The sequence below is a fragment of the Sorghum bicolor genome, chromosome 2 (assembly GCF_000003195.3).
Source record: "Sorghum bicolor cultivar BTx623 chromosome 2, Sorghum_bicolor_NCBIv3, whole genome shotgun sequence".
Taxonomy (NCBI): Eukaryota; Viridiplantae; Streptophyta; class Magnoliopsida; order Poales; family Poaceae; genus Sorghum; species Sorghum bicolor.
In genome coordinates this window covers 64,459,585-64,475,304 of record NC_012871.2, presented here as the reverse complement: position 1 = coordinate 64,475,304, position 15,720 = coordinate 64,459,585, and the positions used below count along the sequence as shown (strand labels likewise).

Genomic DNA, 15,720 nt, shown 5'->3' with positions numbered 1-15,720 from the left:
ACCGCGGCGTGTGGTCGGGGCCCTCGGGCGTGCACACGTACGACGTCAGGAGCTGGTTCTTGTACATCTCTACTGCTTGGCAGGTGCGCTGCTCCCTTCGCTGCTGCCTAGCTAGTTGTATAGTTCCTATGTTGCACAACTAGGACGCCATGATCTCTCCTACGAACGACAAGAAGAAACAATAGAGAGAGAAAAGGAGGGGAGGTGTTAGAAGAAAGATGCGGAGGGAAGGAGGTGAAAGTTGAAGCAAGCGAGGGTTCGTAGACTGCGAAGAGCGTCCAAATGGTGCAGTGTTGTTCTTTATCTGCATCTCCCTCTCTCTCTCCCTCCTCCTCCTCCTCCTCCTCCCCCTCTCTTTTCTCTCTCTAGATGCTTTGTAAGGCCAGTCTTAATGCATAGTTTTATGGTACAGTTACCAATACTATAAACTATGAAACCAAGCCACATGAGTTTTATGGGGATAAAACTCTTCTCTCATTTGATGAACCTCCTTCATTTAATGAACCTGTCAAGTCAGTAATTTTGCTTATATGGCACCCAGTGGCGGAGCCAGGATTTTACGGCTGGGTATTCCGAGCATATAAAAATTTTTGATGTAAATGTGCAATAGTAACAAGGCTTTGTTAATTTAGTTCCACACAAAAACTAAAAACATTTTTAACATTTTTATCACATTGAATTTTGCAGCACATGTATGAAATATTAAATATAGATAAAAAATAACTAATTACATAATTTATCTATAATTTATGAGATAATAAATCTTTTAAGTCTAGTTAGTCTATAGTTAGACAAAAATTATCAAATACAAACGAAACATCGCCAAAACAAAATTCGTGTAGAGAACTAAACAAGGCTTAAGCAACGTACAAGATCTGAACATAGTGTCATAGTGCCATTTTCTCTAATAATTTCGATGCAAATGTGCTAGTGTATGTGCTCACCTTGCCTCAAGCAGCAAGCCGGAGGCCGGAACCGAAACCGTGGACATCGCCGGCTGCCGGAGCGCCGGGCTCGCCAGTCGTCACTGCCCACCGGTCGCCGAAGCCACGACGCTAGGGTCGCGAGTTGGTGCGATGCGATGTGAGTTGGGAGACTAGGGGGCTGTTTGGTTACTAGCTACAATTTGTCACACTTTAACTTAGACAAGTTTGACCAAATTGGCAAGTGTTTGGTTGACAACTAAGCTTAGGCATGATTCTTTTGGGCTCCACATGTCATAGAGTTTAAAAGTGTGTCAAGATTTCTTTAGGCATGACAAAGTGTGGCAACCAATTTGCTAGTCACACTTTTTATGGCTTGCCACACTTACCTAAAGTTAATTGTGGTAGACTATGGCTAGCAACCAAACATCCCCTAAGAGCGGCAGCCAGGAAACGTTGCCATCTTTTTTTTTCTTTACTTTGTTAATTGAGCTGAAAATCACTGCTTTCTATTGGGCTTTGAGCCAGATTTACATCATGTAGCAACTATATACGTTATACTTATACGTATACATATATGTATTTGTGTTTATTTCCAAAATCTTGGGTATTCCATGGCATACAGGGGAATACCCCTGGCGCCGCCCATGGTGGCACCCTATTTAATGTGCATGACATTCTTATGAAACATGCATCGAGACTAGCCTAAGCATGTTGGATCATCACACTTAGGTCTTGTTTAGATGTGAAAACCTTTTGGGTTTCGCTACTATAACACTTTTGTCCTTTTGTTTGTTTGTGGCAAATATTGTCCAATCATAGTCTAACTAGGGTCAAAAGATTCGTCTCGCGATTTACAGGTAAATTACGTAATTAGATTTTTGTTTTTGTCTATATTTAATGCTTTCTGTATTTGCCGTAAGATTTGATGTAATAAAGAATCTTAAAAACTTTTGATAAAGAATCTTGAAAACTTTTTAGTTTTCGACGCAGACCAGAGCCTAGAGGACGTCTGGATCCGGTGCATTTCACCACAACCACGGCGCCACCACATGTTTGCATGTGTGCGGTGTGCCCGCGTCGCGTGTTCGCAACACGTAAACCCTGTCATGAACTCGCCTGGGTACCTGCCGGCCGCCCGATCCATCACTTCCCTGCCGTTCAACGGTCGAGATCAACCATATCAACAGGGGCCTGGAGCCCTGGACCAGGCCAAACGAAATGAGCATGTCACTGACCTTGGCGATGCTGTCACACGGCTCAAAGTCCACACCTGCTTTCTGACCCGATGCTGATGTGTGTATATGACTTGCGAGTGGGATCACTTGTTCATGCGTGTGGTGAAAATGCTACAGCATCAATCGTGGTTGCACTTGTTCACGCGCATAGTGAAAATGCTACGGAGTGAATCGTGGTTGCGTCAATTGCATTAGTCTTAGTGGATCGTTTTATTTATGTTCAAGTTTCTAAGGACCTATGACTATGAGTCGAAAACAGTGTATTTTTATCTTCATAAACTCATTTTGTCTCATAAAACTTTCATCATCTATTTTTATCTATTATATATCTTGTCACCTTTAATAACATAAACCTCTTAAGCCCCATTTGGATTCTAATAACCATAATTTAGACATATATATATTAAGCTAATATAGTTGTATATGAATTATGTTTGTATACTATTGTTAACTATACGAGAAAAATAATTATATTTTGTGTTTCTACCGTAGAGGAGCGAGATGAATAGCATGTTATATAATATAAGTTGCAAAGTAGAAACATAGAATTATGATCTATAAAATTAATTTTTCATCTTTCATTCTATAAATTTGAGATAGATTTATATGTGAATTTTAGAAAATGATGGAATGTCAATTTCAAGCCAAATAGTCTATTTTATTATGTAGATTTTAATTTATTTAGATAAAAGGATCCAAACGGCTGCTACTAGAGACTGACCTATTATAGGTCAATGCACGAGTGCATGACTTAGTCATTTAGCAATAAATTTGGACCAGATAACTGTAAGTTTAGTAATAGCGATCTCGGCTTGACCAAACATGTAGAGTATATATACATAGCGTAATCATAGCGTACTATAATGTTTGATGTTTCGAGAAAACATGGGCATTGGTAAAGATATTGCTCTACGTGTAAAGGTAGCATCGTGATTTCGTGATGGAAAAAATTACCATTATAATTTATACCCATTTAGGATGGATAGATCCAAACAATATTTAATAAAAACTGAAATAACACACCTTTTGAGTTTAGATACCGAGATATACCCCAATTGGAGGATCGGCGATGCATTTTATTCACACATAAAAATCATGTGCTATGACCACCCATCTATCTATATCTATATGTGTATAACTAAAAGTGTTGTTTTATTCTATTCGCTTGCTAACAGATTTAACAGATAATTTCAAATGAACAAAGTGAAAAATTAATTATTATTACTCCGCGCCGGCCATTCATCATTGATATCTGATGAACTGAAGTTTCAACCAAAAAAAAAATCTTAACGAATAGTTGACAAATCCTAGCTGCATCTTGCAAGTGGCAAGAAAACACCACGCCACAAAAGGCTCTACATTATCAAATATTCCCTTGTGTCGTTATCAAAAAAATCTCCGATCAGCCATGCTTAAACCCGGTCAAACGGTTGTAGAACGCCTTCCCGGACGCTCACCCGTTCACCAACTGCTCGCGGAACTGAAAAAGTCAAGGAAGGCTCCTCGCAGTCCCGATTTCTCTCTCTGCCAAGTGGATCCCACCCGTAAACTGTAAACCTCCCGGTCCCACTACTTGCTGACACGGTGGCACACCGCCCGCTGCTACGCGCACGCCGCCGTGTACCCCCACCACCCCAGGCCGTGCGTGCTCCCCACTCCGCCAAGGCGCATTTCTCTCGCGAGTGCTGGAGCGAGGACTTGTCTTCTCCGTTCACATTCACACCCACATCCGCCGTTTTCCGTCGCCATTCCGCCGCGCCATCGCATCGTCCGCGCTCCCTCTTCTCGTTCTGCCCCGGTACGATTCGTCGACGGCGGCCGTGGGCGCCGGAGGTGCGGCTCCGAGGTGCTAGGCGTGGTGCGTTGGGTGCGCTCGGTTCGGGAGATCTCGGAGTTTGCTGCTCGCGCGGTCGGAGAGGGGCGCCGGAGGAGGAGGAGGCTGTGCAAGCTGTGCTGAGCTAAGGGTTCGGGATCAGTGGAGGTGCTGCGGCAGGAGGGAGCTGGAGATGTACGAGCCGCCGTCCCGAGGCGGCGGGGGAGCCGGCGCTGCCGGAGAGCAGCCTAGGGTTTACCAAGTTTGGCGAGGAAGCAACGTAAGCTCGCGCTCTCTCTCTCTGTTTCTGTAACTCCTGGTTTTGGATTTTGTGTGCCTGTGAACAGTGCATCTGGATCTGGGCGTACGGTGATAAGCAAGGGTTTTGTGAGAAGACGGTAGGGACCCTGATGCGGTCCTGCACTATTGGTGGGAAAATTAGCTGCTGCGGTTGTGCGTTAGGTTCAGGTGCCTGCGGTCTGTGTGATCCTGTGCTTGAAATGTAGGGGTTTAGTCACTTAGTGGATAGAATTTTGGATTGTTTGAGTATGTTGATGCCACTTATATCTTATGTTTTAGACTTTAAAGTGTTTATACCTAAATGTGAAAATGTCACTGGAGGTACCAAGCATGTAGATGTTTCAAGTTTCTGTGCCTTCGTAGTTGTGGCAGCTTGGAATCTAGATTCTATTTCTCTCATACAGGAGTCCTGTTTGCTTTGATAGACAGTTAGACACCAAGAGCTATCCATCTGTCTCCTTTTCCTTATAGTTTCGCTTCAAGCTTGGGCATGCTTTTGTTACCTCGAGCATCATAGAAGATAAGAACATTTTTTACTTCCTCTGTATTGGCCTATTGGGTATCATATTGGGAATATGCATGAGAACATGATTTCTATTTTCTTCTGTTGATCAAATTGCGTGGGCAGAGTAGATTGTATAATAGTAAAATTCACCTGTTTTCATTTTGGACACCTTGCAGCTATTACACTGTTCTGGAATGAATCATGAAATGTGGATTGAAACTAGAAAGAGCACGTGCTTTATTTAATTTGAACATTATGCTGACAACATCCAGTACAACAATCGCCTTTCATACTTGTAGTGTACTGATCAGTCTGGGCAGGACATACTAGCTCTTGTGATGAAAGATTACTTTAATTGATGTAACTGCTGAACGGTTCTGGAATGAATTATAAAACATGGATTGAAACTAGGTGGAGCAAAGGTTTCCTTTTCATTGGAAACTACACTTAGTTTATCAGCTACAAATGGTTTATCTCTTTGTGGCATGTTGATCAGCCGATCAGGTTTCGGTGTTTGGTGGGAAAATATCGCTTCGAGGCATTGAGCAGAATAACAAAATACTTAGGTTGGTGATGTGCGTGCCTACCATTCTGGGGAAAATCATTGGGGTACTGATGATGTTGTTCTAATTTGTAGAAATGCCCTTTTATCCATTTACGGAGAGTAGGGATACTTTTCATTCAAAAAACCCTTTTGTCCATTTAGGGGAAGTGGGATACTTTTTATTCATCTGTGGGGGAATTGCCACCTGTTCATTGAGGGATACTTTTTATTCACCTATGGGGAATCACCATCTGTTCATTGTTTGAACCTTAACTTACTAGATGGAATCAGCTTTACTGGAACTTGAGCATAATTTCAGCAGGCCGAGTCATAACCTGACGTATGTACCTGAGCTCACCATCTGTTGAATAAGCTGTGATGAGGAAACTTCTTTTATCGCACAGAACTTCCTTTCCCCCATCCCTTTTCTTTCCTGTTTCCCCACCCATTCTGCTACTCTAGATTGTCCAACTCTTTCTCAGATTATAGCCTGACTCTGTTTACAAGCCATTGGGGCTTCTTTTGAGATGGTCTACGAGTAATTTCCCAGGCAGGCAGTATTTTTTCATCATCTGAGACTTAACATTTATTGTCAGCTGCTCACTGCCCATGTGTTTATTCATTCAATTCTTGTGAAGCATCTGTAATTGAATTTCTTTCTGGTAGTTAGGCACAACTTCTTCCCTGCCAGTGGTCAGTATCCCTTATTCCCTTGGCTTTTGGATAGCAAATCGGCTTCAAGTTTACAATTAATTAGAGATGTTACCTGGTTAACTTCCAGAAATCATTATATAGGGCCTGTCGGCCTGTCCAGCACCATCCTCCCTGTGAACAGAATCCTAATTTACACTATGACATGTTCTGATGCTTCTTTAGTTCATTATAATTCGTTGCTTTATACAATATCCTTCTATTATCTTTCTTGTATTATACATTCATTTTCCAATGGCAGATTTTACAGCTGAAGTGTTGAGTAGATATTTTTGTTGTTTGGTATCTGATGGATGAAATGTTCTCGAACTCAACGCTTTCATATGTTACATGATGCTTTATTTTTTTATACATCTGTTTCACAATTGCAAGGCCATTTAAGTTTGCTGATATTCTTTTCAGGAGTTTTTCTTGCAAGGGTGGTTCATATTTGGACCTGATGTGAGATCCTTGTTTCTCACCATATTCCTCATTCTTGCACCAGTAGTGGTTTTCTGTATATTTGTGGCCAGACATCTTATCAATGACTTTCCTGACCATTGGGGAGTTTCAGTTATGGTCGTAGTGATTGTCTTCACAATATATGTAAGTGTTGTTGTGCTTTCTGAACTTTTTCAAGGAATTTTGTGGTCTGCTATTAGTTATTTCATATGGCAGCTATAACCGTGTTCTCTTATCTCTTGCTTGATAATTGGATGCTCTGGATAAATATGAACTATGGCAGTGTACAGCAAGCAGATTGTTAATACATGGGGTGGTCCAATTTTTTATGTTAGTTCATTGCTGTAAATCTGTTGTCTTACAACAGATTTTATTTAGTACTCATTTTTTTTATGTTTGAATTCCAATTTTTTCAGAGTTGTAGCAGTTGAACCCCTTCTGATGTCGAGCTTTTAGATCCCAAATAGTGCTGTTAGGTTGTTCGCACTAAATGAATGCAGTTGTACCAGTTGCTAATACCTGGAGATGGGTCTTGATTATGACATCTGTAAATTTTAGAAGTATCAACCTTTCATCTCCTACTATAACTAGTTGCTTATATTAAGAAGAAAGGAGTCCAAGATGATTCATAAAAAAATGTAACCACAACTAGCATGGCCTCATCTTGAACATCCTTCGAGATGATGCTAATACTAGTTTCTTTCAAAGATTGTGGACAAAGATGAAGCTGTAACTATAGCCACCATTGGAATGATGGTTGTTTTGCATCCCAATCTAATGGAATGGTGTGAGTAGCTCTGTGGTTGGTCTGTCCTACATGAATGATAGTTCTTTGGACCCATTTTCATTTTACTGTAATTGATTGTTAAATATCAGCAACGAGAAACAACTCTCCAGTTTAAGCAACAAAGCAATGAGTCAAAATCTATAGAACCTTTACTAAAAGCCCTGAGAAACACATTGGGTTGCGGTTATGGAGATATTAGTGTTGTTGGCTGATAGCATTTACATGTCATGTGCAAAAGATAAAGGGTATATTACTTAGTTGACCATCGAAAACCTCAAAGAAAATAAGATTTTTAATGCTTTAGGATTATCATTGAAGGCAATAGCTTTGTGAATAAACTTTACTGAGTAAATTAATTCATCAACAATGTGAGGCACTGTGGTTTGCTGTACTCCTTTCTTCGACTGAACCTTATTTCTTTTGTTTTCCAGGATTTGACACTGCTGCTTCTTACCTCTGGTAGAGATCCTGGTATAGTGCCTCGTAACACCCATCCTCCTGAACCCGAAGCTATTGATATGATCAATGATGCTGGAAATGGTCAGACACCTCAACAATTGCGGTTGCCACGGACAAAGGATGTTATCGTAAATGGGGTCATTGTGAAGGTCAAGTACTGTGACACCTGCATGCTGTACAGACCACCTCGATGCTCACATTGTTCTATCTGTAATAACTGTGTGGAGCGCTTCGATCACCACTGCCCTTGGGTTGGGCAATGCATAGGATTGGTAAGTTTGGGAATGCCTTGAATAGCTTAACATCGTTGTTGAATATGCGTTGCGGTTTAATCTTGTATCCAGTAGTGTTATCAGAAGGCTGCTCAGCAGTTCAATATTCATCCAGTATTGTTATCTGAAGATATATCTCAGCATTTTGATATTGCATCCAGTTTTGTTATCTGGAGATTGCTCAGAGGAACTCTTTGTAATTAACTGCAGCTTTTGTTATTTGGTGCTAACTGCATGTTTATCTGCTGCAGCGCAATTATCGTTTTTTCTATATGTTCGTATTCTCGACAACATTACTGTGCCTCTATGTATTTGGCTTTTGCTGGGTGTACATTGTGAAGATTAGAGACGCAGAACAATCGTCGATTTGGAAAGCAATGTTGAAGACACCAGCATCAATTGTTCTGATCATATACTGCTTCATCTGTGTGTGGTTTGTGGGTGGTCTGTCTGTCTTCCATTTCTATCTCATGAGCACTAACCAGGTTGGTACCCTGTCAACTTTTTAATATAGTTGGTTTTACCTGTAAGCATATTGCTAGGAATTGGTTGTTTTACTCATAAGCATATTGCTAGGAATTTGCAATCACTTTTCCTATCCTTTGCAGACAACCTATGAGAACTTCAGATATCGCTATGATCGGCGGGCCAATCCTTACAACAGAGGGATCGTGAACAACTTCATGGAGATATTCTGCACCGCAGTCCCTCCTTCCAAGAACAACTTCCGAGCTAGGGTCCCAGTAGAGCAAGGTTTACAGCAATCACATGCGCCAGCAAGGGGTTTCATGAGCCCAAACATGGGTAAACCTGTTGGAGAACTTGAATTGGGCAGAAAGCCAATATCATGGGATGAACCTCGGTCAGCAGCTGATATCAGAGATTTGGAGGTTGGTTTAGGCGGTCTATTGGACGAGAAGGAAGGCAGAGTAGCCCATGCATCCCCGGATCTTAGCAGAGAAACCCTTCCTGAGCTTGTGGAAGGGAGGGCTGGCGTGCATTCGAGGCGATCAAGTTGGGGTCACCGAAGCGGGACCTCAGAGTCCATGGACAGCGTTGCTGTGCAGATGGGAACGGGAGATTCTCACTGGGGCTCCATTAGCAGTGTCCATGGAACAACCAGTGGAGCTCACTAGCAAGCCATGTCACGTCTCTGACGCATCCTTTTGTGAAACCTGCCTGATACCAACAACGAAGAAGCAACTTTTGTGTGTTCTGTGTGCGCCTGTGCTTTCACTCCACCTAGGATATATACGTCTGCTGCAGTGCTTTCTTACTCAGTGTCCTGGGAGCGCATCAGTTCTTCTGATGTGCTTCTCGTTTGGTGTTCTAAGAAAAAAAATAACAGAAGAGCTCCTTTAACTCCTTAGCTGTTTGGATTATCCACTGTATATAGATATATGTGTTATTGCAAATTGGAATTGCCTGTAGAAAGGGTTTGTCATGTTTGGCTTTAGTTTCTTCACGCCCTTCAAATTTGCACCGTGTTGGAATGGAATCGCATGGGCTTTATGTTCACTTCTGCGAGCATTTCAGATGGCGCCAGGGCCGTGTTTATTAACGGGAAGTTGAGCGCAATCATCTCCCTGGGTGCTTGACACCCAAATGGTCAGTGCGAATGTTGAGAAAAGAAACGATGGAATCTCTCTGTTCCTGTTCCCCTGTCCAGACACAAGTAGGCCACAGAAGCGTACGTACGTTAGTGCCCTGGCTAATGGCCTCCAGCTCGATCAGCACCGAGGAAGGCTTCGACGGCTCGAACAGCACACAACACTTGAGGTACGATCCCTTCCTACGCTACTAGCAGTAGACAGATGCTACAAATACACATGGTGGATACTTTCATGTGAGCACGTCCTAGACTCCCTCGACAGCACGCGCAAGCAATAATTCCAAGCGTCCCGAGTATGGGAAATTGCAGTGAGCAGCGAAAGAAAAAAAAAAGATACAGATACAGATGGCCGAGCGAGTCTGAGTCAGACGGTACGAGGAGCAGCACGCAACGCAGGAGAGCACCAAGCACGCCAGGCCGCCAGGGGCACACTCTATCGAGGAGAGGACACTTTGCCTTCTCTCCCGGCCATTCGAGCCGTGGAGGAAATGCTGCACGCTCGGCAAAGATTCCCTCCCGGTCGTTCTCGGCCCCGTGTAGCACGATCGTTCTCCACGCCGCCGGCAGCGGAAGCCGGAAGGCACTTGCAATTCGTCGTCCTCGACCTCGCGCATCCTAGCTATCCTTGCCGACTTTATTTTCCCTTCTCGGCGAGAGGCGCGCGCGGTTCGGCAGCGCTGCATTATTGTTCACTAGCGGCAGCTAGCAGCTCAGCTGGACGCCGCCCCGGATAGGATCTCGATCAGATCAGCCAGTAGGCCAGGTACAGACGTACAGTAGGCGCCAGTGAACCGAGCACCAGCAGGCAGGCACATCACATTTCCGTTTTCGTCACCTCTCGGTCTCGGCGCAGGAAAAGCATCCTCCTCCGTTTCCGTTGCCGGGCTAGCTGCGCTCGATGTAATTGGCCTCGTCGTCGTTGATCCCCGCGTTCTGCGAGCGATGGGAATATGCGATGCAGCTGTAAGGGTCCGGAAGCAGGTCTAGGAATAATCCTAGATGCTGACATAAAACTAAACCGGTCATCACAGACTCTGGTAACTTTGGCAGAGAAAAATGCATATCGCTTCGCACTGCCAAAGTGCGTATGAAACGTTCGACCAAACCATGCATGCATAATACACATCGGCGCACGTGGATGTGCGCTGGATAGCGAACAATTCACACATGCGTGAATGAAGTGAAAGGGAAAAATGAAGGGCCTAACTAACCCTGGCCGCACGCACGTACTGACGTACGTACTGCACCAGCGAAAGAACGAGAGAGGTTTGCGGATCGGACGGCCGTTCGGCTCATGTACTCGACACATGCTGAGCTCTTCGTCGTATCTCTTGCCGGTGAAAAAACCTTGTTGGGTGCGTGGGTGGTGCCCGAAATCTAAAAAATTTTCAAGATTCCCTGCCGCATCGAATCTTGCGGCACATGCATGAAACATTAAATATAGACAAAAACAAAAACTAATCACACAGTTTAACGGGAAATCACGAGATAAATCTTTTGAGCCAAGCTAGTCCATGATTGGATAATATTTGTCAAATAAAAACGAAAATGTTACAGTACCGAAATCCGAAATTTTTTCGGAACTAAACAAGGCCTAAAAGTGTGTCCATTCTTCTTCTGTGCAGACTTCACCAACCAAGTTTTATAAGCTGTTATTTATGAAAGAAGAAAAAATTGTTAGCTGTTATTACCCACAATTATTAGAATATAATCTGGCTAGCTGGATAGCCGACTTTTGTGTGCTTTTCTTTTCCTAAGTAGTTAAGGTTCGGCCTAATAAGATTGTTGAGACTTGAGGTAATTAAGGAAGTAAGAGAGCTTTTTTCACCGCCTAGAGAGTGCAAGTGGTGATGAAGGTGTAAGTGTGATTGTGTATAGTTTTGGGGAGGCTTGGGTGTGGAGTTGGAGATAAGAGCTATTTATACTTAGACTTTTCCTCCTCTTGCCAGGTTGTACGTACACAAGACCAAATATATAGGTCAAGTCCTATACCACTTTCACTAAAAGCTTAAGCAATCATAGGGTGGGGTGTTTGATAGGACAAGTCATATATCTTGTGTTTGCACGGGCGGGTCATCAAGTAAAATCTTTTTCACGGTCTTGACTTCTGCTACATATTGTTGCCACTAGATTAAAATGTGAATTTGTTCGGCGGAACTATCCATTAATTTATTCAATTGACCCTTGTCAACAGCTTTGCAAGTTTTTGTCTGAGCTTCATTTGTTTGAGGTTTCTTGGTTACCTATAATAGATCTTCTAGGGTCATACATCCACTTAGCCTTCAATTCCTTTGAGGTGCATCCACTCTCAAGTTCTCATCCATAAGACTTAAACCTTGTATACTAGCAATGCAAAAAATTTTAGTTATATTGGACATGTTATCACACGAAAATCACAGATACCCTATTCAAGATACTTGGTGGTTCATATATCTAGCTCCTAAACATATCCCCATTGTTTGTAGGGACCAAGACCAAAATTTCACTTCAATAGGGTCCTACTCAATCCCTTAAAGTAGGGAGAGCCCTACATCACACTAATAGCCCCCTAGAATGGGTGTCTAGTCTACCAAGCCACCCCGCCCCCCATCTAGTGTTTGTGTTTGTTGAATTATGCACATGCTTAAACTACTCCATGCTAAATCTCTTGCACTGCCTCCCAGCGACCGCACTCTGCCCTCGGTGGCAGATCCGCCGCCCCACGCAAGACCACAAACTAGCGGATCTACCCCCTCCACGAATGGCACCACCAAGACCCTCGTTGCTTGTCTCTTCAACTAGTTGTCAGCGTTGAAGCCTTTGAATCCGATGTCCTTCCCGTCGTCTTGATCCTCATTGCCATCTCCACCACCCATGATGTTATTATGTTGACTCCTTCTATGGAATTCCTTGTGCACTAGATTGAGGAGTCTGCCATCAACTTTTGCGCAGGGTGCTCATCCGCCTTAGGTCTCTATTTTTGTTGTCTTGGCGGTTGAGTCATGTGCTCAACATGGCAATGTGACAAGGCGTTACAAGGGTGTGGTGCATCCAAAGCCTAAGGGTGGTGTTGCTCGGCCTGCCCACCCTTGAGAAAGAAAGAGACATCCACACATGCACACAAAAAGCGATGGGGAGGAGAAGGAAACAAAAGATAGAGGAAAAATCATAAAGGAAAACTTCAAGACACTAACGAGAGGGGTTCCAATGTCATGGTAAAATTGGAGCTACCACTAAAATTTGAGCATAGAATTCAGGGCTTTAGAAATGGAGGCAGCCCCATTGATTTTTGGAGCTATCACTAAAGATGGCCTTAAACGAATGAAAAAAAACAAACCACCTATTGTACTCCCTTTATTCATGTTTTTGAGAGGTGTACTCGCTGATATGGTTTCTCAAACTATGACAATCTTTATAGAAAAATGTATAAAAGTCCACAACATCAAACTATTTTCAGTAAATCCGCCATGAAATATGTTTTGATATACTCCTAGTATTGATTTAGTGTTAGGGATGTTAATATATTCACAATAAATTTGTTCAAAGTTAGAGGATTTTTAACAAAGAACAAAACTAAAACAACCTGTATTTTCAAACCGAGAGTATTATAATAATTAGTAATCTTCTTATGTGTTGCCGTTATCCGTTATTAGTAACACTAACCGGTATCACTAGAAATCCAATCCCAGCCTTGTACAATATACTACATAACATGTGCGCGGTTAATGGGTAAAGGTAACATACACGTGGCGACTAATGGGACCCAGAGCTCTTCTATATAAACACTGGTTCCCTGCACAATGCCATTCACCGCACAGGTACACGAGTTAAGAAGGTAGTAGTGTAGTGGCGTAGGAGCCCAGTTGGTCTCTGATCTTTCCCTGCAGGGGAAAGAGAAGAACAGAGACCGAGCTTCTCCTCACTCACACACTAGTGTATAGGGCTTCGGCTTGCCTGATACTGTCGCAATGGCAGGAGGGCTCTTCTCCATGGAGCACCCATGGGTCTCTGCTTTTGGCATTCTAGGTACGCTGCTGCTGCCTGTGCACCACCACCAATACTGAATTGCTCACCGTACGATACAGCTCGCATGCACGGCAGCACGATGGCATGCGTGCCCCTGCCAAACGATTGCTCATCAGTGTTGTTTACACCGACTGAAAAATACTCCCACAGGTTTACTGACAGAAATTCCCATCTCTCCCTTTGCTAATTTTCCTGCAGGCAACATCATCTCCTTCCTGGTGTTCCTCGCACCAGTGTAAGTGCACTGTATATACGATCATCTACCCTAAAAGTCGTTGTCTGCTGAAATACAACCCATCAGTGATATATTAATTAGCTATAGCTTCTTAATTGATCTGAAAAAGAAAACACGTACGTGTGTACTTAATAAATTGTGCAGGCCGACGTTCCTTCGCGTGTACCGGAAGAAGTCGACGGAGGGGTTCAGCTCGGTGCCGTACGTGGTGGCCCTGTTCAGCTGCACGCTGTGGATCCTGTACGCGGTGGTGAAGACCAACTCGAGCCCGCTGCTGACCATCAACGCCTTCGGCTGCGTGGTGGAGGCCACCTACATCCTGCTCTACCTCATCTACGCGCCCCGGGCCGCCAGGCTCAGGGCGCTCGCCTTCTTCTTCCTCCTCGACGTGGCCGCCTTGGCGCTCATCGTCGTCGTCGTCGTCGTGCTCGTCGCGGAGCCGCACCGCGTAAAAGTGCTCGGCAGCATCTGCCTCGCCTTCTCCATGGCCGTCTTCGTCGCGCCCCTCAGCGTCATCGTAAGCATGAGCGTCTCTTCTCCATCGATCGGCAGCAGCTTGTGAGTTGAAATCGACGTGCGAATTGATCGGATGCTGCTGCTGTACTGTTTGCAGTTTGTTGTGATCAGGACCAAGAGTGCCGAGTTCATGCCCTTCACCCTCTCCTTCTTCCTCACCCTCAGCGCCGTCGCATGGTTCTTGTACGGCATCTTCACCAAGGACCCCTACGTCACGGTAAACATATATATATAGTACTACTGCATGCATAAACGATCGATCGGGTCTGCAATAATTTTGATGGACGTGTTGTTCTTCGTTGTGCATGCATGCAGCTCCCGAACGTGGGCGGCTTCTTCTTCGGTTGCATCCAGATGGTGCTCTACTGCTGCTACCGGAAGCCCTCGGCGTCCGTGGTCCTGCCGACGACGACGGACGCCGCCGCCACGGAGATGGAGCTGCCCCTCGCCGCCCACCAGGCCGTGGCCCCGGTGCTGGCCGAGCTGCAGAAGCTGGAGGAGGCCATGGGGTCGCCGCGCAAGCATGGCGGCGTCGTCAAGGTCGTCTGACCATGAATGATATCCTTTGGAAGCTCATCGCAGGCATGCATATGGCCTGCTTCCTGAACTGCGCGATGCATGCCCTGCTAGCTGGATCAATGTTGCTTGTTTAATTATTATTATTAATGCATGGCTTGGTAGATTCGATTAACTGATTGCCGCCGGTAGAGAGAGAGAGAGAGAGACATACTAAGTGTGTGTCTTCTTTTATTAATCGTTCGTTTGTGTGTTCTTATAATCTCCTTAATGCAATACACGTGAAGGCGTGTTCTCAAAAAAAAAACTTTGTGTTCTTAATCAACCAATTAGCTAGCTATATACGAGTTCGTATTGGAGATGAATTAATTGATCTGGTGGTTTGTGCAATAAAACCGAAGCAGGGTATGGACACGCAATTTAGTCTTTAACCCCTAGCTACTACTAGTAGTACTATACACATCAAGCTCGCATTGCATTCACGAATGTCGGGATGGTGCACTGGTGTTGACGTGTTGTGTGTGTACAACGCTGAAACAACGCAGGTCGCAGGCCAGAACAGCCCGCGTTCATTCCTCCTGGTCCTGGAGACCACCACTCCACCCAGGCACCCAGCGCCAGCGGAATCAAGCGCCGGCGCCCCAGCCTCCGCGGTCCCGTTGCCCTTTGCCCGCCCCCGCCTGCGCCTCACGGCCAAACTCGGTTCGCGAGGCAGTCGGGCACGCGGGCGTCGGTTCCCCGGCTGGCCCAACTGCCCAGCCGTACGTTCCGCTTCTACGCCGCGCCGGCCCCTCTTCCCAAACTTTTGCCCGTGGTCTGCAGGCGGGTGACTGCGTGCGTTCC

The 15,720-nt window shown here is 44.6% G+C and overlaps 2 protein-coding genes across 2 annotated transcripts; both read left to right on the top strand.

Annotated features, from left to right (window-relative positions):
• On the top strand, window positions 3,816–9,469 carry LOC8054795 (probable protein S-acyltransferase 7). Its single transcript, XM_002462598.2, has 5 exons — window positions 3,816–4,254; window positions 6,437–6,619; window positions 7,694–7,993; window positions 8,245–8,478; window positions 8,602–9,469. The coding sequence occupies exons 1-5, from the start codon at window positions 4,168–4,170 to the stop codon at window positions 9,127–9,129; spliced, it is 1,332 nt and encodes a 443-aa protein (XP_002462643.1). The 5' UTR covers window positions 3,816–4,167; the 3' UTR covers window positions 9,130–9,469.
• LOC8054794 (bidirectional sugar transporter SWEET11) lies at window positions 13,395–15,331 on the top strand. Its single transcript, XM_002462597.2, has 5 exons — window positions 13,395–13,610; window positions 13,809–13,845; window positions 13,990–14,362; window positions 14,459–14,578; window positions 14,677–15,331. The coding sequence occupies exons 1-5, from the start codon at window positions 13,553–13,555 to the stop codon at window positions 14,908–14,910; spliced, it is 822 nt and encodes a 273-aa protein (XP_002462642.1). The 5' UTR covers window positions 13,395–13,552; the 3' UTR covers window positions 14,911–15,331.